The following is a 22,199-nucleotide window of genomic DNA, read 5'->3' on the forward strand; positions in this document are numbered from 1 at the left end:
AATGAAACTAGCATCAGTGTCTTCAAGGTATATTTAAGGGTTTATTTATCTTCACTTTGATAACAACATCACAGAAGTCAGAATTATTGTGACGAACACCTAAAGACCTCACAACCTAAATGTAAATCTGTGAGACAAAATCCTATAAACAACAACACTGAAAATATGAAGTAAAAAACTCCTCCTAAGTGGTTATGCCAACTTCGTCAAACTGTGCTTGAGTATTAGCTATAATTTGCTATTCACGTGAATTAGCTTCAACACCTCAATGTGTGTTACAAATACAGTATTTGTTGCATAAAGGTTCAGAAGTAGACGTTTAATGTATCACATATTTATCTTTTGTATATCTCTGAAAAATGTTGTGATGTCCTTGTGTGATTACAGTCAACTATTTAAGTCACGGTTGCTACGACAGTTGCTACAACATTAGTTAGCTCACTAATCATCAAGTGGTAATCACGCATTATTTGCCAAGAGCAGATTTCGTAGGGCAGTAAATACAATAAATTGACAGTGAATGTTTTACAGACACGTTCAACATGAACAGGCATTAGCTAAATACCAAACATATTGCAAATTAGTCATCTATGATTGTAATGTTTAGGAGGCAGGTTTGAGGGAATGTCAGGTCATTTCATGCCATGTGGCTCTGACACAGGGTGTAGATGTGTTTTTTGTGAGTTGGGGCAGTAAAAATAGAATCAGCAATAGGAAAATCTATTGTTTTTTTCATTGGAAATCTTAGCCTTGGTGCAGTGGGTTTTGAAGCTTTTGATGCACAATGGGGAGATCATGTTGCTGCTGTATTTCAGAGAATGCACATGTGCCATAAAAGATAATGTACTGAGCCTGGACTCTGTGTGTTTCTGTGTGCTGTGCAGCCATGCGCTGACTAAGTGCCTCATGTGACTCTCTCTCCTCCCACACTCTACCGCTGCTGTCAAACATCACTACTTTTTTTCCTCTTCTTCTTTTGCTCTCACTTTCTCACTTTCCTGCTGTCTCTCCTCTCTTTGTAGGATTTCACTTTCTCATTCGCTTTCTCTCTCTGCACGTCTTGTCTTGATCCTTCTGTAAAGGATCTCCCCCTTTTTTGTTCTCCGTCTCTGCCATTTCTACTTTCATTCCCCCACCCATTATATGCTGTAGCTTAAAAAAAAAAAACTAAATCCCAGTACACAAACATTTGTGTCCATACTGTGTGTCCTTTTGGCCACATAATGTTTTTCCCCCTCCCTCCATCTCTCTGTGAGTCAGCTAGCTGCTTGTTGCATACCAGCCCTTTGTGTTCACTTGGACAGATTAAGTCTAGTTCTGGGCACATATAATATACAGCATGTTTGGAGCAGTTATTCTGGGTCAGGCACAGTGGGAGAGAAAACCAGAAGGCAGTGATTCTAAAAAAGATGTGTACAGTGGGAAACATACTGGACCTACTAGGAAACAGGAGTCCATGGAGGGGGGCGAAAACAACCGGTAAATATGAATAGACTCCCAAAGCTTTAAAGGTCTGATACATAATTTTAAACGTGGTTATAAAAATAAAGAATTTGGCAAATAATTAATAAATAGTGTGTATTTTATGATTATTTACAAATGTTAGTTACACACAAATCACCCAAAAATTACTAAATAAATGTGTGTACCAGCCAGTTTTACAGGTTTAGGCATTGGAAACTACATCCTACATTGGCAATGGATGCTGAACCTAAATCAGCATGCAGCATATTTGCATTTAAATTTAATTTACAGGACACAGGTGATGCTAGTGTCTGGGGTAAACAGGTGTTTTGCATTGGGCCTAATTACTGCAGTGTCTATATATACACTGAGGTGCTCTCTCACTCTGTTTGCCCTGTTAGCCTGATGCAGGGTGTAGGTGTATGACCAAACACAAGAATGAAAAAGAGAGTGTGCAGCTCCCAGTTTGCAGAATGAGTTCTATTTGACCAATACAAAGACAAAAAACGCTAAAGCATTACTAGTTTGAACAATGAAAGGCCTCTACCTCAGGGCTGTGCAGCAAATTTGAAGTGCCAGATTATACAAGTGACTTCACTCTTGTGTCATTTCAGGCAGCAAAGTATTAAACATTTTCATTTTTATCATGAATATTAGGTTGATGAGGCTGCTTACCCTTACTGCACATAGTATATACACTGCTGCCTAGTACAGCTGGTTCATGCTTGAAATACTTGAAAAACAACGCACTCATTTTGAGTCCATTTTTTTGCAACCTTTTTGTTGCCACAGGATTTTCACACTATTTTCTTGACTAAAAAAACACTTTTTACTCTTGCTTCTGCTTCCACTATCATTACTGCTCTTTGTAGTGAGATGTAGGAAGATCTGAGGATTGAACCTTCCTGTAATGGATAAATGAAATACACTGACTGGATGCTCACATATAGTACAATGCATGACATACAGATACCAGCGTGATTTGGGCTTCCTAAACACAAATCATTGACATTGCTGATTTAATTGAAAAGAAAAATGTTGAGTCAACTAAGATCTATGTCAGGTCTACATGATAAATTGGAAAATAAAATGAACTTTAAGGGAAAACTCAAGAGAAGGCATGGTTGTATTTTGCCAAAACTTGATTTAAATATGTCAGTACAGTATACTATATAGATTTCCTTGGCTTATCCACCATCTAGTGGCCAACTTTATTTTTTACAGTTTTACAACTCTATACAGCATTCACCTTCATTTGAGTAGAGAGGCTCCCTAAGTGTTTTTGCCATTCAAAAAACAGGACCCCAAACTACATTCTTTGACTACATATAACTTACAAGCAGCTTTAAGACAACCTGGCATATTCAGACTCACAGTGCTAAATCAGATCATTAATTTTGTGTATTCTCCCCTGTCCTGCCTATTCTATTCGGTGTTGCTATCAATTGAATAGGTGTCGGCCTAGTCTACATCGACAAAGTTTCATTTACGCAATTGTTTCAGTGCCGGAAGTTCTGCCAGATGTCCCTCATTTCACCTTCGGCGGGGTCTCTGCAGGGTAAATCCAGACAGCTAGCTAGACTATCTGTCAAATCTGTTTACTCGTGCACGACTAAAACAACTTTTAAACGTACGCATCCACCAAAAAAAGTTCCATCCCAGGGCTCTTTTGCAGAGGCACCGTTATCTGTCTAGTGCTTAGCGCTGCCTAAGACTATTGTGATTAGTTTAAAAGAATGCCAATAAACTAAAGCACGTTTTCTCCTATCCCAGAATGTGTGTGGACTAGCCAGACCCTTCTTCGCAGCACTGTGGAGGAAGGTCTGGCAATGTGAGACTAGTGTCAGCCCAATGCATTATCAACTTTAATGGTTTGTGCACCCAGACATCGTTCATTTATTGAGCTCCTGTGCTACAATTTTTTTTATTCTATAAATTATTCTAAAAATATTTCGAAGCACAGCAGTTGCTGTGTACTAAACAGTGTTTACTATGGTGTTCATATATGAGAAATATTCAAGTCTTATGTATTCTCTCTGTATTTCTTTTATTTATATATATATATATATATATATATATATATATATATATATATATATATATATATATATATATATATAGTAAACAAGGTGAACAACAGTTACAGGTGGTCATTTTGATGGAGTGACAACTGTTCCATCCATCTTCGTCCGCTTATCCGGTGTCGGGTCGCGGGGGGAGCAGCTCCAGCAGGGGACCCCAAACTTCCCTTTCCCGAGCCACATTAACCAGCTCCGACTGGGGATCCCAATGCGTTCCCAGGCCAGGTTGGAGATATAATCCCTCCACCTAGTCCTGGGTCTTCCCGAGGCCTCCTCCCAGCTGGACGTGCCTGGAACACCTCCGGGAGGGGGCGCCCAGGGGCATCCTTACCAGATGCCCGAACCACCTCAACTGGCTCCTTTCGACGCAAAGGAGCAGCGGCTCTACTCCGAGCTCCTCACGGATGACTGAGCTTCTCACCCTATCTCTAAGGGAGACGCCAGCCACCCTCCTGAGGAAACCCATTTCGCCGCTTGTACCCTGGATCTCGTTCTTTCGGTCATGACCCAGCCTTCATGACCATAGGTGAGGGTAGGAACGAAAACTGACCGGTAGATCGAGAGCTTTGCCTTCTGGCTCAGCTCTCTTTTCGTCACAACGGTGCGATAGATTGAATGCAATACCGCACCCGCTGCGCCCGATTCTCCGACCAATCTCCCGCTCCATTGTCCCCTCACTCGCGAACAAAACCCCAAGGTACTTGAACTCCTTCACTTGGGGTAAGGACTCATTCCCTACCTGGAGAAGGCATTCCATCGGTTTCCTGCTGAGAACCATGGCCTCCGATTTAGAGGTGCTGATCCTCATCCCAACCGCTTCACACTCGGTTGCGAACCGATCCAGTGAGTGCTGAAGGTCGCAGGCCGATGATGCCATCAGGACCACATCATCTGCAAAGAGCAGCGATGAGATCCCCAGCCCACCAAACTGCAACCCCTCCCCACCCCGACCACGCCTCGATATCCTGTCCATAAATATTACAAACAGGATTGGTGACAAAAAGCGCAGCCCTGGCGGAGGCCAACCCTCACCTGAAACGAGTCCGACTTACTACCGAGAACCCGGACACAGCTCTCACTTTGGTCATACAGAGATTGGATGGCCCTGAGTAGAGACCCCTCACCCCATACTCCCGCAGCACCTCCCACAGTATCTCCCGGGGACCCGGTCATACGCCTTCTCCAAATCCACAAAACACATGTAGACCGGTTGGGCATACTCCCAGGCTCCCTCCAGGATCCTTGCGAGAGTGAAGAGCTGGTCCATTGTTCCACGACCAGGACGGAACCGCATTGTTCCTCCTCAACCCGAGGTTCGACTATCGGCCGAACCATCCTTTCCAGCACCTTGGAGTAGACTTTACCAGGGAGGCTGAGAAGTGTGATACCCCTATAATTGGCACACACCCTCTGGTCCCCCTTTTAAAAAGGGGAACCACCACCCCAGTCTGCCACTCCTTTGGCACCGTCCCAGACTTCCACGCAATGTTGAAGAGGCGTGTCAACCAGGACAGCCCCTCCACACCCAGAGCCTTGAGCATTTCTGGACGGATCTCATCAATCCCCGGGCTTTGCCACTGTGTAGTTGTTTGACTACATCAGTGACTTCCGCCTGGGAAATCGACGACAATCCCCCGTTATCCTCCAGCTCTGCCTCTAACATAGAGGGCGTATTAGTCGGATTCAGGAGTTCCTCAAAGTGCTCCTTCCACCGCCCTATTACCTCCTCAGTTGAGGTCAACAGTGTCCCATCCTTACTGTACACAGCTTGGATGGTTCCCCCCCCCCCTCCTGAGGTGGCGAACAGTTTTCCAGAAGCACTTTGGTGCCGACCGAAAGTCCTTCTCCATATCTTCTCCAAACTTCTCCCACACCCGCTGCTTTGCCTCTTTCACGGCAGAGGCTGCAGCCCTTCGGGCCCTTCGGTACCCTGCAACTGCCTCCGGAGTCCTCCGGGATAACATATCCCGGAAAGACTCCTTCTTCAGTCGGACGGCTTCCCTGACCACCGGTGTCCACCACGGTGTTCGTGGGTTACCGCCCCTTGAGGCACCTAAGACCCTAAGACCACAGCTCCTCGCCGCAGCTTCAGCAATGGAAACTTTGAACATTGTCCACTCGGGTTCAATGCCCCCAGCCTCCACAGGGATGCACGAAAAGCTCCGCCGGAGGTGTGAGTTGAAAGTCTGTCGGACAGGGGCCTCCTCCAGACGTTCCCAATTTACCCGCACTACACGTTTGGGCTTACCAGGTCTGTCCAGAGTCTTCCCCACCCCTGACCCAACTCACCACCAGATGGTGATCGGTTGACAGCTCTGCCCCTCTCTTCACCCGAGTGTCCAAAACATACGGCCTCAGATCAGATGAAACGATAATAGACAGAATAGACAATCCATGACTAGCACAGAAGTCCAACAACAAACAACCACTCTGGTTTAGATCAGGGAGGCCGTTCCTCCCAATCACGCCTCTCCAGGTGTCTCCATCATTGCCCACGTGTGCGTTGAAGTCCCCCAGCAGAACAATGGACTCCCACTGGAGCCCCATGCAGGACTCCAGTCAAGGTCTCCAAGAAGGCCGAATACTCCGAACTCCTGTTTGGTGCATATGCACAAACAACAGTCAGAGTTTCCCCCACAACCCGCAGGCGAGGGAGGCGACCCTCTCGTCCACCGGGTAAACTCCAACACAGCGGCGCTCAGCCGGGGCTTGTGAGTATCCCCACACCCGCCCGGCGCCTCACACCCTGGGCAACTCCGGAGAAGAAAAGAGTCCAACCCCTATCCAGGAGTATGGTTCCAGAACCGAGACTGTGCGTGAGAGGTAAGCCCCACCAGATCTAACCGTAGCGCTCCACCTCCCGCACCAGTTCCGGCTCCTTCCCCACAGAGAGGTGACGTTCCACGTCCCCAGAGCCAGCGTCTGCCGCCCGGGTCTGGTCCGTCGAGGCCCCTGACCTTCACTGCCACCCATGTGGCATCGCACCCGACCCCAACGGTTCCTCCCACAGGTGGTGGGCCCATGGGCTGGAGAGATGGGAGCCACGTAGCTTGTTCGGGCTGTGCCCGGCCGGGCTCCGTGGCAAACCCGGCCACCAGGCGCTCGCCGACGAGCCCGCCGTCTGGGCCTGGCTCCAGACGGGGGCCCCGGGCTTCCTCCGGGCAGGGTCACTCCATCTCTACCTTGCTTCTTCATTGGGGTTTTTGAACCATTCTTTGTCTGGCCCCTCACCTGAGACCACTTTGCCTTGGGAGACCCTACCAGGAGCACAAAGCTCCAGACAACACAGCCCTCAGGTTCACAGAGACACACAAACCTCTCCACCACGATAAGGTGATGGTTCACGGAGAAGACAACTGTTGTCACTGTAATATACACATATCTTTTTTAAGCATATCGGACATACAGAGGCCGTATCAAAATGGATGTTTTAAATAGTTTTGACTAAATTACCTTTTTTTTTTTCTTTCAGATCATGCCAAGCCAACACCCGTGTTTAGAAGGACTACCCTCTATCCAGTGTCCCTAGCCAAAGAATTGGTCTCCACCAAACTACCACAGAGTCCTAGAACCAACCTGTAGCAGTTAGACACATCTCCGCTCCTTCATCACAAAAGAGCAACTGGCAGCCAAACATGACAGCAAAATTCAAGAAGTTTTGTTTTGTTTTGTTTTTGCTGTTCTTCCTCCATACCAGTAGAGGGAGCCTACCTGCATCACTGGAGATCTACACAGCCGTTGAGGATGAGTAGAACCAATGGAAGCCATGTACCACCTCAGCCCTCCATGTGGATTTTACACTGCAGCTTCAATGGAAGGGAATAAAAGGGAGGTGCAATTCTACTTCTCTATGCTGATGACTTGACCATTTATATGAGGGCTGCTTCTTCCTGCTTACAGGACATGGTAGCTTTACCACAGGCATGGTGGCATGCTAGGATCCTTGGTTTCACAGTCCTGTGCTCAAACTAGGAATAACAGAAACAAATCAGCCTCTCTCCTCTTTTCTATCTCTTCTCTTAGTAAAACAAGAGTGGAGAAAATAAACGTATAAAACTTGCTGAGGTACTGCAGGTTTTTCTGGTACTAAAGACCTCTTGATAATCACCTGGTGGGAAGGAAATTAATTTAAATGTCACGTTGAATGAATAAGACAATGCTAACGACATAGCTGACACACAGAGAACCAGTGTGTCGGCTAGCGTTTCTTTCCACGTTTTGTTTCTATCTACATTCCAGATTGGAACTATTGAAACCTTTTGCTCCCCCTCTTCCTTACCTCTCCGCGTTTCTTGAATGCTGATTCTTTATTTCTAATCCCCGCCCAATGATCCTCAACTTGCCATGTCTTTCAAGAAGTGTAGTGGATTAAAAAAAAGTAGGAATTTGGAATGCATGGAACTTTATATCCAAGACCTTACACTGTTCATTACTTAACAGAGGCCATAAAGACACTGGGAAACACATCTTAGCTAGATGACGTAAACAATAACAAAGAAGAGAGATTTCCGGAGCAACTCACAGGAATCGGGCCACGGGAATAGGAGGAGCCTTTCGTTTTTTTTTAAGTAAAAAAAAATAAATATTTGATTGGTATTTTGAGTGAAGCCGTATGTGGTCGGGTTGTTTTTCAGCCATTGCAAAGCCATTAAGACAACATTTACCTGCAGTGCTTGTGGTGATGGCGTTTCTCCAACTGCTCCACAACATTTGGCTCTTGGCTGTGTCTCATGTTGTTGTTGGTGGTTATCATTTCTTGTGTTCTCTTCATTTTTTTTATAATTTAGTTTTGTTTATTGCCTGGTTTTTATGTTGCAGGTTACCAATTTTGCCTTAATCATTCTTAAATATTTTATTTTAAAGTAAAACTGGCATCTTTTTTTATTACACCCTGTAAACACATTTAAATCACACCCTTTTTTATGTAGTAATATCAGCTGGACCACTGGCCACAGTGAGATTAATTTCTATTTTTTAAATTAACTTTGTTTTTGATAATTGTTTGTGATATTAATTTTATTTTATTTATGTTTTGTAATGTTTTGTTACCTTCATCATGCCCTCCGTCAATTGTTTGACTCTTATTTATTATTAATACTTTTAGAGGTAAGAAAGTAAAGAGCACAATCTTGTGTCATTTAAAAAGTTGGTGGAATAGAAACATGTTGCCTCCGTCTGTCTTACTTACCACTGATGTACTGCTCAAGTCTGACTTAAACATACCACCAAACGTACTACTGCTGTACTAATACATCAGAGAGCAGGAGCTCAACTATAAACAACAGTTTGGTACCACCCAGATCTTCTCCTCCAACCAACAGTGAGACATCATGTCTTCAATCAGCCACTCGGTGGATCAAAGTGATACGCTGCTTGTATTAGCCAGCTGGAGTCTGATCTGAAAGCACTGCAGGGCAGCAGAGAGGCACTGAAAAGCAGACCAGTCACACGTCGCGGCAGAACTGGACTTGACATCCTTACCTGCGGGGGTTCGGGTTTCAATGTGATTCTTCTGACCCTCCAAGATGGATGTTTATTGGGAGCCCCGCCAAGCTCCTTACACATCAGTGTGTATCCGCATGTGTCTTCACTCCGTCAAATGTGCACAGCACACGTGAAAGCACACTCAAAAATGGTGTCAAAAAAGGGAGAAAAAAATCCGCACTCATGTGACTGAGGAACCAAAAGTAACACACTTGGTTGTGTCACAAAGTCACTTGCCTTTATTTTTTATTTTCTATCACAGTGGCGTCCAGACCTGTAACCCAACCCCTGTCATGGAAACTTCTCAGGTCAGTGTTCTCCCTGCTGTTGCTCCTGCAGTGCATTGTGGAATCTGCGGTTCGGTACTCAAACCTACTCTGTCGGGCCAAACATTGCGAGGCCTTCAGCAAAACCAACGAACCAACCAACTTCTGCTGTATATTGTCTGTGTGAACGCTCGCTGGGAACCTTCGCATGCCGCCCGGCGCAGAAAACCTTAAAGTCACCTCTATATTGTTCTGTTCCTGATGTTTGTATGTATGTGTGGGGGTCTGTATGCGTGTATTTAACAACCATCATCCAATGTGGAAAAAGAAAAAAAAACAAGACAAACACGAGTTCAACCACAACAAATATGGTGGGCAGAAGAGGCAACCTCTCATCTCCAGTCCTTCTATGCAATGAATCATATTTGGAAAAATAGAAACATGAGGAGGAAAAGGGAAGTTAAAATACACGAATGGGTCAAGTAATTAAAAAAAAAAAAAGTCACAATCATGAATTACACCTTGGTTATTATAATATCAAGTTTGCTTTGTTTTGGCATCCCACATAGATCAAAATAAGGACATTCTGTGAATTTGTGTGTGTGTATAATATAGGTCACCAGTAAGCTAGGAAATAACAAGAAGGGTATTTGTATTACTTGTGTTAACCTGGCACCTGGTTCAGGGTCCCCTGTCCTCCCCCACTGGGAGTCTCTGCCAAAGGGTCTCTCTATAAAGATGTGTTTGACAGCTGGGAAATGGCAATCAGAGCTGAGAGGATGAGTAAGGAAACGGCAGTGGTCCTGCCACAGATCCACCACTGTTTTTAAAAATGTTTCATGGAGTAGAAATTTGCCATCAAAATATAATTCAACAAGAAAATGTCAATGGTCAATCAGTAATTTCCATTAAAAACTGTCTGTGTTGGGAAAACTGCATAAAAATAAACCTAAAATGTTCATGAGCAAAAACAAAAGTTTCACAAAAGATGCTACACTATAGTCAATTTGCTGTTCTATTAGATAAGTATTTCCCAGAAAACAAGGAAATAAAATGCATTTTAAATGGGCAGTTAGAGGAAGCACTGAAAGATCCCAGCTGTCATGAAAGCATCTGCTGTCGGCCATCTTTTTTTGGTTTGCTTCAAGCAGGGGTTAACAGAATATACAGAAAAGTTGTCCAGAGATTTATATAAAAATAGACTACATATATACATTTTATTTGTTTAGATGACGAAGGCCCAAAACTCAGCTACCTGAATGTGCACTTGTTGTGGTTTTGCAGAGAGAGAAGTATTTAAAGAATATCTAAGTGAAACACAAAGCCAGTTCAAACACAAATATTTATATGCATATTATTGATAATAATATATAATTTATAGATTATATTTAATTAAAAATACTGTTGTAGGCTACTAGTGAAGTACTATTCAAGGCATTCCTAAATTGAATTAACTGGTGTGAGAGCAAGTTTGTATGTGTTTAAAGGTGCACAGTAGGCCTAACTCCTTTACAACTCCTTCACTTTACTTCAAGTCACTGAAACTGTGTAAAAGAAGTCAGTATATATTTTTTGTGAAACATTTATGGAATGATTTATCTATGTAAGAATTTATTTTATCATAGTGAGAGGGGATAGAAAGCTGTCTGGGAGCGAAGAAATAAGAGAGATTTAGGTTTGAAATCTATAGACAGAGTTAGAAATTATGTTTATACAGATGTTATCTATCGCTGGATTTATGCACGACCACAATAATCAATTGTTAAAAATTTTTTTAATTGAAGTTATATTTTTGAGTCTGGCTAAACAGAATAAAATACATCATGCTGTTTATTTTATCACAGAAAATCAGATTGGTGGATGTTAAAAATGTACTTTTCTGGTAATGTGCTGTCAATTGATTTGTTGTTTTAACATACTTCCACAGGTTTCCCTTTCTCTATTTTATGTACAAGATTACAGGTCATCATGGTCGTTGCTTTTTTTGGGTCTTCGTAGAGTTAAATTCAGCTGTGTGATTATTCTGGTTCTGTTTGGATCTGGCCATGGCCCTGACAAACCGCACCGAGCCTGGAGAGATCACTTCCCAGGTACACTGCCACCAGATCAGTGACTTCAAATTAGTGTCAAAGTAGAACAAATATGAGAGAGAGAGAGTTTAAAGTTATACCCAAATTAATACTAACTTCCTCTATTGTATGTCATATGTTTTTGGAAGTTTGTAAACAATTTAAATGTTCAATAAAATGTTCCTCAATCACTTTTGCCTCAGGAAAGCACACACTAAATGCAGCATCGCAACTGAGATGATCAATAGACAATAGAAAATAATGGGTGCATTTATGCAGGCGCAATAAATTTCCATCACTTTACGACACAGATGTGATCTTCCCATGACTGCTGTTAACAAAAGGGATTCAGCAATCGCCATGAAGACATAAATAACAAAATCTGTGTCAAAATGTCTATAAAAATAAGAATAAAAGTCAAATTTGTTGCTCCTGTGTGAAAACAGCCACTGAAGGTGACTTAAATATGCATAGCAGCAAGGGCTTTTATACTAAAATACTGGTCACTGAAGAAAGCCATCCTGTTACTGCCCTCTAGCCAGTTGTGGTCTCTGTCTATACTCTGCATGGTGTCTGTCTATATCCAGGAAAGCAAGGTCAGACCACAGCAATCACCAGTGGGCAAAATCACCAAGCCACAGCCTGGTTTTTCAGAAGTGTTTGAAGCACAAATGTAGACAAAATAAAAGTTAAAACTTAGAGTTGTGTTCCAAATCAAGATGTTAACAAATTTGCAGGGAGATCTGCTCAGAAATAGCTTCTTTAAGCCACCCAAAAAACAGAAACTAGTTTTCTTGAGTGAAATATTAGGAGCTAAAATTCATGTTTATTCTTTCAAATTATGTTTTGGAACAAAACTCTTGTGTTTATAAGTTTGCAATAGAACACAAAGGGTCAGATTTCCAGACACATAGCCAAGAGAGGTTGCATCCATCAGATCTGTGTTTAAAAGAAGTCAAATCTCAAAAGTCTTGCGTCGCCTTTGAATCCGAGACCAAGAGTCTTAGCAATAACTTTGCCTTTACACACACACAGTCAGACATTCAGATTTTTGACCCTTTGTGGCACTGATCTGGTATCAGAATGAGGTATTTTTCTGGCTATACAGCCATTAAAAAGGGAATGACAAACTCTTAGCGCCACAGACTTAAAAACAGTCGACGGTTTTTAAATGCAGCTTAGAATGCTTTTGGGAAACCCGGACTGCGTGTGTTTGTGTGTTCCTAACCAAAAAGCTAGCAAACAGTGCTTGTAAAGTTCGTAGTGTAGTAACTGTCACCACTGCTCTTGCTGTCGGTCGTGCAGACAACGGTCGTTGTGTATAGCAGGACCGGAGAACGATTTTAAAACACACACACACACACATATATATATATATATATATATATATATATATATATATATATATATACATACATAAAAAGAAGATGTGTCATAGGTGAGAGGTTGTAAAGAGAGAGAGAGAAAATGCTGAAACAAAAAAGAAAGTCCATCTTTCACTGTAAAACCATCAGGGAGCGTTTATTCATCCTTCACCTGTAATGAATCATCAAAGTACAATTACAAGTGCATGACCTGGACACCTCCCCCCCCCACCTCGACCACCCATCCCTAGTCCTTTTCAACCTCTTCGACCTGTGACCTCACACCTCACGGGCTGCCATCTTTTTCAAGTGTAAATAACAGATGAGAACCAGAGTTCGCTTTGAACAAATAACAACATGTAAATGCCATGAAGGACATGTTCTGTACAACATGTAAATCTCGAACATGCTAACATACCACAAGACACACAGGCATGAGAGAGGCCTTTGCACACTACACAGCGACACAAGCTGGAGCGTATGCAAGCTTCCCTGCCCAAACCTGTGCTTTGTGTGGATAAAAACAACAAAACCTACATGACAAACAAGAACAGTTGTTGATTTGAATAATAAAAGACAAAAATTGCATTGTATACATATGTGGCTGGCTCGTGAGGACTGTTTAAAACTCATTAAAAAGTTGTATTCGGATATAAAAAAAATAATAAAAACATATTGGTCTGTGTAGATTTTCTATACATGTTGTGTTTGTAAAATGAGATGACATCAGAAACAAAAAAAGGGAAAAATATTCTGGCTTCCATGTAATTTTTGGGGTGGACAGATCATTTTTTGAGAGATGAAAATAAAGAGGGTGAGATAGCAATTTGGATGATGGAGACGTGAGAAAAAAATTAATCATAAAATAACCCAACTGAATGAAGAAAAGAGGGTGAAAATAAAATACAGAAAAAGGTCGAGAGCCTAAAATGATTACAAAGTGTTCCATTCACTGTTGTAAGTGCAATGAGCTAAACTTCCTGTTTCCCCATTGTAAAACCTTGTGTATGTTTCCGTGTATTCCTCCTGTAAATGGGTGTAGTAGACCTGGTGCATCATGCCATGTAATGTGATGAATGACAAATTATGACCTTACAATACATTTCAATCAGGAAAAATAAATAAAAGACAAATAAAAAAAATGGTTGTGTTCTCTTATTTTAGTTTTTGTAACTGCATCCTGTTGAAGTTTCATTCATTTTAGAAAAATAGCATATATACACAATCATTTATTTCATGTCATTTTTAGATATTTGCAAAAAGTGAGGACAAACTTCTGCGTTTCTGCTCTAGAAGCTAGAAGTCCGAATGAAATCAACTTTGTTTGAAACGTGTTTTATTCAGTCTTAAGTGTAACAGCGACGTCTTTGGTCATGGTATAGTATGTTGAAAAAAGCCATTAAAAAATCATAGTATGGTATGTTGAAAAAAGTCATATTAAAGTATGTCGACAAAAGTGAAAAAAAAAAAAAAAAAAAAGTCCTAGTATGTCGAATGAAGTGATAAAACAAGTCATATTAAAGTATGTTGAAAGAAGTCATAAAAAAGTCATACTATAGTATGTCGGGGGAAAAAAATCATTAAAAAAAGTCATGGTATAGTATGTCAACAAAAAGGGATTTAAAAAAAGTCATAGTATAGTATATTGAAATAAAGTCATAAAAAGGTCATTGTATAGTATGTCAAAAAAGTCAATGTATAATATGTTAGAAAATGTCATAAAAAAGTCATAGTATAGGATGTAGGAAAAAAGTCATAGTATAGGATGTAGGAAAAAAGTGATAAAAAAGTCATGGTACTACTCGACGGAGAGGTTCAGGGTTCGAATCCGACCTGTGGCAATTTCCTGCATGTCTTCCCCCTCTCTCTCCCCTATCATATCTAAGCTGTCCCAGTGATTAAAGGTGGTAATGCCGAAAAATATCTTAAAATAACATCAAGGTGTAGTATCATAAAAAAGTCATAGTAAAAAACGTGATGAAGTCATAATAAAGTATGTTGAAAGAAGTCAAAGTATAGTTTGTCAAAAAAAGTGATAAAGGGTCATAGTAAAGTATGTTGAAAAAAGTAAAAAAAGTCATAGTATAGTATGTTGAAAAAAGTCATAGTATGTCAGAAAAAGTGATAACGTCATGCTATATTATGTCGAAAAAAGTGATAAAAAAAGTCATAATAGAGCATGTCGAAGAAACCTATGTCTGACAAAGTAAGTTACTTCAAATACCTTACACTTTCATTAAAAGTACCTTTCAGTAAACTTGAGTTCATATATAAACTTAAAACCATCTGCATTTTCCATGCCTGAAGTTATCCTATTTTTTGTGGACATGCCAGTGATTATTGCATTTCGTCTTGCAGCTTTTTCAATGCAATGTTTTTCAGCCCCCTTCTTTTAAGACAATGTAGATGTTTTTTAAGCCAAGGACCCCTTAACTGAAAGAGAGATGGAGCAGGGACCTCCTACTACATATATTGTATACAAGTAAAACTTAAACTGGGCCTACAACAATGTGTAGGGTGGCCTAAAGCCTTTAAACATACCTTGTTTTGCATTAAGCTATTAACATAAAAATAGTTGGCATGATTTTATAAATCATGTTTTAATGTTTAACATACATGTGGCACAGTGAATGCTTAGGATGAACTGTATCTGTGGATGGCTATCTTAGAGACTACCTTCGCTATAGGTTAGTAAGCAGTGGGGATTTATATTTGCTAATAATATATTTGGATTCATATTAAGACTTTAATTTATGAAAAAACTTTCAAAAATGAATAATAATTTGGCGGGCCCCCTGCATTGACTCTGAGGACCCTCTAGGGGTCCTGGACCCCCAGTTGAAGATCCCTGCTTTATAGGGTGATGCTTTTTTGGTTCTACGCAATGGATATGTCTGATAATACAAAGTATTTCTTCTTTCAGCCTTTTCAGTCAATTCATTTGAGATTTCACTTTCCAGAGTCCAAACCCCAACTCCAGTGAAGTTGGGACATTGTGTAAAATGCAAATAAAAACAGAATACAATGATTTGCAAATTCTTTTCAACGTACATTCAATTGAATACACTACGAAGACGAGCTATTTAATGTTCAAACTGATCAACTTTTTTTTTTTAGCAAATATTCACTCACGTTCCAATAAAGCTGGGACAGGGTCATGTTTACAACTGTGTTACGTAACCTTTCCTTTTAACAACACTCGATAAGAGTTTTGGAACTGAGGACACTAATTGTTGAAGCTTTGAAGGTGGAATTCTTTCCCATTCTTGCTTGATGTACGACTTCAGTTGCTCAACAGTCCGGGATCTCTGTTGTCTTATTTTGCTCTTCATAATGTGCCACACATTTTCAAGGGAAGATAGGTCTGGACTGCAGGCAGGCCAGTCTATAACCCACACTCTTTCTACATAGCCACGCTGTTGTACCACATGCAGAATGTGGCTTGGCATTGTCTTGCTGAAAAATAGCATGGACGTCCCTGAAATAAGCAGATAGTCCCTGAAAAAAAGACTTTGCTTGGATGGCAGTATATGTTTCAAACAGGTGCTTTTTGAGCATTACTCAACTTTCCCAGTCTTGGAAAGTGTTGCAGGCATCAAATTCAAAATGAGTGAATATTTGCAAAAAAACAGTTGATCAGTTTGAACATTAAATATCTTTGTAGTGTAATCAACTGAATATAGGTTGAAAACAATTTGTAAATCACTGTATTGTTTTTATTAATATTTTACACAATGTCCCAACTTCATTGGAATTGGGGTTTGTATTACAGTTTAGCTTTTTAGCTTTTCTAGCAATGTATTTCAGCTCTTATCTTATTTAGGTAATACAGTTCAGCTTCCAACTCTGACAGTTTGACATTTCAACTTCGGTTTTTAGCAGTGCAATGCATTTGAGATTTTTTAAACAATTGGTTTCATATTTCTGCATTTTCATGAATGTTTCTCACAGCTCTTTCTTCTCTACTTATTCATACTTTCAATTAGAAAATAAATCCAAACCGTACAATGTTCTACATCTTTTGGCAATATTGAACTTTTAAAGCCATTAATTCAGTTTAGCATTAGCTTTTCAAAAAAACTTTACATTAGTGGTCTTTTCAATGAAATTCATACTATCATATTATCGACTTTTCCAACTATTTTCACTACTTCACCTTCTTCTTACAGATTTTAGCTATTAATCCAGTTTAGCTTTAGCAATTTAGCATTCACAAGCATTTTCTGCAGGAAATGCATTTTCTAGTCTACTCTAGTGGTTTATTTTCTTTTTGGATAGCTGTCACACTGAAGACGGCAGTCATCCTGAGTCAACAATGAAAACGATCTGATTATGCAGAGTGTTTTGACTCAGTATAGGGTTGTGCCAAAAGGTTCCTTAATATAGGTCATTCTAAAAAAGGAGGAGGAGACGTGGTCATAAACTGAAATTAAGATTTTATTAGTAGACATTTCCCCTGTTCATTAATCTACCAAGCTGTCCACAGATTGGCTATGAACCCTTAGAGTCCCCCTCCCACCTCCAAATAAAACATCTGGTACAATGTTCTCACCAAAAACTGTTTTAAATACTATAAAAATAAATCAATTGCACAAAATATGCCATTCTGCTTGTGATTACCCTTGTGCAGCACTTATACACACAGAGAACATTGACAACCCCATGATACAGTCCAGGAAAGAGGGTCAAACTCAACAGAAGACATGTTTACAGACAGAACAGACACTCAAAGCAACATAGATCTAGTTCAATGACAGAGCTTCAGTCTCGTGACTTGTGGAGTCTCAATCGACACTGGTGAATGTGACCTCTCCACGTTAACCAGCTGGCATTAATTTACAGTCAAAAACCAATAGTTTGTTGCTGTTTAGGTACATTTACTTCTGTAGCATTTGACAAGTGTAAAGTTCAACTCAAGTAGTGTTTGCGTGATTGATATTTAATTATTGACAAGTTGACCTGCACACAGCAATGGCTAGTTAAAGCTGACTGATGTAATGGCCGAGAAAAATGTACAAGCATTAAGATGGTCAATGACGTTGACTTCAAGCCCTGCTTAGACGCTGTGCTCCTATAAAACAGTTCAGATTCATGTTTAAGTGAAAGAGAGAAATTAAGAGCAGTTTGGATTAGCTACATAAGCAAAAGAAAAAATAGAAATTATTTCATAAAACCTCAAACATAAATAATCATAAATTAAAAAAAACACACAAAAAACAAAGGAATGAAGAAAGGAGGCACTACGCATGACACACAAAACACACACTAATGAAACGTTAAGTTGGTCCAAGATGTGTAGTCCCCAAAGGTTATTATAACTTCCGATTATTTGGAATATCTTAAGATAAACTAAGAAGGCAAAGTCATTATTTGGAGATACATCGGACTATTGAAGATGAGAAGGCTGAAGATGTACGTGTGCTTTTCCGGTTGAGAGGGGATGTAAAGCTATTTTACAATAACCTATGAGACCTGTAGTAAAGTCGAGGTGCAAACAGTGCATAGAGTTGGTTTCGTGAAACACGTCACAGCTCCTACATGCGCTGATAAAAACGTGATTTTTAAACTGCAGGAAAATGTTAACATATTCAAAATTAAGATTTATTTTTTTGAGGATCGCATACAATACAGGGGCAATAGATTTGTTGCACTTTCTCCATTATTATTGTTATTTAAAGGGGTGATAATTTTCCTTTTTTCTTTTCAATAATAGCTCTTAAAACTCGGCGTTTTCTATCAAAAAAGTCACGTTCATCGGTGCAAACAGGTCTGCAGGCGATGTGAAGAGCGTGTGTGGAGACTGAGGGTTTTAAAATGTCCATCAAACATCAATTGAAACCCTGATGCGAGACAAACAAGGGTTTTAATATCAACCAGCCACACACCGACAAGAGCAAATTAACAGTTAAAGGGATTTTTAAGGTAAATTCACTGTGCACAGGACGTCGATTAATCGAGTCAGGAGTTCCTGTGTAAATACTAGGTGTCCAGTATCCAGTCGGCCCAGCTGTTTTGCACTCTGGCAGCTGGAGAGCTGTCGATAGTACCATCTCTTTTTTTCCCTGCTAACAGGCTGCAGTATTTGTTTACCTTCTTTTTTTTGGGTGGGGACTCTTGACTTGCTGTTGATATGTGACAAGTCTCCTTTTTACTACAATCCGTATCACAAGAAAAAACCAACAACATATGGACGGATTACGAGACAATAGGCGTCTGGGCCCCGACATGTGAAAGGCCCCTTACTCTGTGGGAGCCACACACCCAGAAAGGACTACCGTGTTTGTGTGTGTGGTCATTTTACGCCTGTCGTTTTGGGTTTGTGACATTTTGCAGGTGACCTTCGGGGCCGTTTGGTAATCCATCCAAAATCCAACCCAGCCAGAAAGCAGAATACATAACGCTGTGTGTTACATTATATTACGCTGACATGAATATTTTTTTAATCATGCTATAATGAGTGAGATTATTAATGTCAATCTTGAAGGCTCACGCAGCAAATCCTCTCTTGTAGTTAGTATGGCTTTAAGTGTCTGTACATATTTATACAGTCATTCACACGATGAATGTGCTTGTATTGTTACTTACATTTACTGCGATTTTGTGATTTTGGCTTGCATCACTATTACCTAACACACGTGTCGGATGTGTCTTATCTGGGAATTAAATATTTACTAATAGACTCATTTCATAGGCTGAGAGATTTAACTCTGTAGAAGTGAATTTAGTCTTCCAGGGTCAGATTTACATGCAGGCACTGACCAACAGATTGGAAGAACCAGACAGCAGGGTGCTTCTGTAAAAACGCGTCATTAACACTTAAATCTGATGGTTGAGACTGAACCTGTGTGAGCTGCCGAATCCTGACCTCTGACTTGCCTGTGGAGGGGCAAACAGAAATGGGCCTTCAAATTTGCTTTGAACATAAAAGATTTTCTTCAATTTACTCAGCCTTGTAATAAGATGTACGAAACCGGAGAATGAAAAATCTGATTTTCTCTGACTTGTGTGAAGCCCGTTTTTGAATATCAGTGACGCTCAGCTATGACCCAGCAGCCAGCACGGTTAGCCAAGCTGCATATTAACATTCAGTTCAGTGGGTCTTAAACTCTGGGCCTGACCTCCAGCTATACGTTTTGTTTTAGGAGCCAGCACGGAGTGAATTCACTGTGGATTGTTCATGTTAATCATACTGTCCATTTTTACTGGAGGTAAAACCAACAGCTATTCTTACAGACATACAGAAGCTACAGGCTAAGTTAAGAGAAGAGTTCAGCCCCTCAGATGCTCTATTCATTCATCTGTTGCCGTGTGGGAGAACATCAGATCGCATGTGTTTTTTTTTTCTGATCCTAGGTCTGGTCTCATTCAAGCTGCACATTCCAATCTGCTAACATGAAAACCATTTTCTAGAAGTTGTATTGATTTATTTCCATACATAAACCTGGGGCTGGGCAAAAATCAGATATCACGATATTCTTGACCAAATTCCTCAATATTGATATTGCGACAATATTCTAGGGTTGACAATTGGTGCTTTAACAAAATATCTTCACACTTAGATTTTAGATAAATAATCATTGGTAATGTGGATATATAATGACTAAGTGGGTAAAGGCAAATAATAGAACAGCTAGAACTGTCTGGTAAGTTCAGAAAATGACATAACTTTACAGTAATGCAGCCTTTAAAACCAGGAAAAGACAACACTTATGCCATATTATCACATCCAAAATCTAAGACGATATGTAGTCTCATATCCAGATATCGATAGAATATCAATATATAGCCCAGCCCTACATAAACCTTAAGTAGAAGGTTAATGGAGAGTTAAGGTGGACACTAAGGCTACATTAACACTGCTACGTTTTGGTTTAAAAACAAATATCTTTTGCTTCTTTCACACCTCGCATTCACACTGCTCTGGCGTTTTTAGAGCCCCTAAACCGGAGAAATTTGAAAAATTTTCCCATGGCAACTACCAACAACAAGCTGAGTATGTCCAGTATACAAGAATGTTGATGAGATATGCGGTTTGGGCATGTTCGATTAAAACGGAGATTAGTTCTTCTACTAGAGCTAAAAACACTTGTTTGCTCGGAGATCGCTTTTGGCTCAAAACTCTCGCTTAAAAAACAAAACGAAGTGTAAACGTTGCCTAAATATTTGAGGGATATGACACATGGACAGTAATGAGCTCATGCATTCAATTTATCTTGATCAACAGTATTTCTTTATAACTTTGTTCCTTAAAGAGTACAATGTCACCTATATTTATTTTTTGAGTGTTTAAAAAAAAAAAAAAAAAAAAAAAAAAAAAACACACACTTCCTCAAGATTCATCTTCAGTCAAAGGAGCATTCGCTTCCCTGATTTCCATGTTGACTGGGTGTCCGTCCATGTCCACACATCCATCACACGTCTCCATTGACATGCTTTATATGTCGCCGTCCAGATATATGCTTGGCATGTGGGTTCTCGGAGGAGAGAGTTTGATTGGTAAAGACGTTAAACATTCAGATTGGATCTGTGAGTTAGTCGGCCGTTAACGGTCGTTTCACACGTACCACCTCTCTGCCGCTGCATTCGGTCAGGAATAAAATGATTCTTGTGCTCTAAACAATGCCGGGGCAGAGAGACGGGAAACGTTTGCTGATCGTTATGTGACAAAATCACACGTGGTGAGAACAAAACTGAAGTGAAGACCTGAAGACTCCGTCGACACCAAGCAGGCCGCTGTTTGAGAGAAGTGACGGGCATCTGGATTCTTTTTAAGTCTTTCCAATTTGCGCTGGGTGTGTATTGGTCACTTTAAAGATCAGGATGATGGTGATGGTGATGATGATGATGATGATGATGATGATGATGATGATGATGATGAAGGCAGTGAGATGAAGACGGGTAGTTTAGGTCTTAATATTTCTCTCCATGTCTTGACAGGCAGGTCATTGCAGGTTCTAGAGGAGGGGGAGGAGGAGGATGAAGGCTAGTGGGCTATCAGTAGATATCGGGCAGGTCCTGGTAGTTCCTATTGAAGTAGCCACCGGTGTAAAGCCAGCCCTGGGAGTTGGTGTATGGGTTGGTGCCCATTTGGAACCACCTGAGAGACACAAACACAGATTCACAGCTGCACAAATTACCTGCTTCATGCATCCCAAAATTTGCAGTGCGATCAAAAAAAAAAAAAAAAAAAGCGGGACATGTTTAGCTATTGTTGTCTTGTTTAAAATGTATATTGTGTGATTATTAATTAATTAAATTAATATTTATTTGAACATGTATTATTAATTTATATAATGCCGAGCAAGTGAAGGATGAAATCTCTGCAAATCTAGGATGCAGAAAACTGACAAGAAATGTTGAAAACCTGAGCTGATAATTTTAGGTTTTTATCAGCTTCAAATGCAAAAGTCATCTGTTCAAATTTCATTTGAAATATTCAGTAGTAACACGGCATTGTTAATAGTGTATCTA

At 40.5% G+C, this 22,199-nt stretch overlaps 2 protein-coding genes across 2 annotated transcripts in view; one reads left to right on the top strand and one right to left on the bottom strand.

The window, feature by feature from the left end:
* Window positions 1-12,635, top strand: part of bsna (bassoon presynaptic cytomatrix protein a) — a 131,247-nt gene extending 118,612 nt beyond the window's left edge. The window contains exon 16 of the mRNA XM_028582620.1: window positions 7,018-12,635. The gene's annotated coding sequence lies outside the window, so the exon portion shown is untranslated. The remainder of the gene's footprint in view (window positions 1-7,017) is intronic.
* An 8,377-nt stretch (window positions 12,636-21,012) lies between these two features.
* LOC114558678 (oxysterol-binding protein-related protein 2) overlaps window positions 21,013-22,199 on the bottom strand; it is a 35,633-nt gene continuing 34,446 nt past the window's right edge. The window contains exon 14 of the mRNA XM_028582805.1: window positions 21,013-21,825. Coding sequence (XP_028438606.1) covers window positions 21,723-21,825 — 103 coding nt within the window. The 3' untranslated portion in view covers window positions 21,013-21,722. The remainder of the gene's footprint in view (window positions 21,826-22,199) is intronic.

Source organism: Perca flavescens, chromosome 7, assembly GCF_004354835.1.
Source record: "Perca flavescens isolate YP-PL-M2 chromosome 7, PFLA_1.0, whole genome shotgun sequence".
NCBI lineage: Eukaryota > Metazoa > Chordata > Actinopteri > Perciformes > Percidae > Perca > Perca flavescens.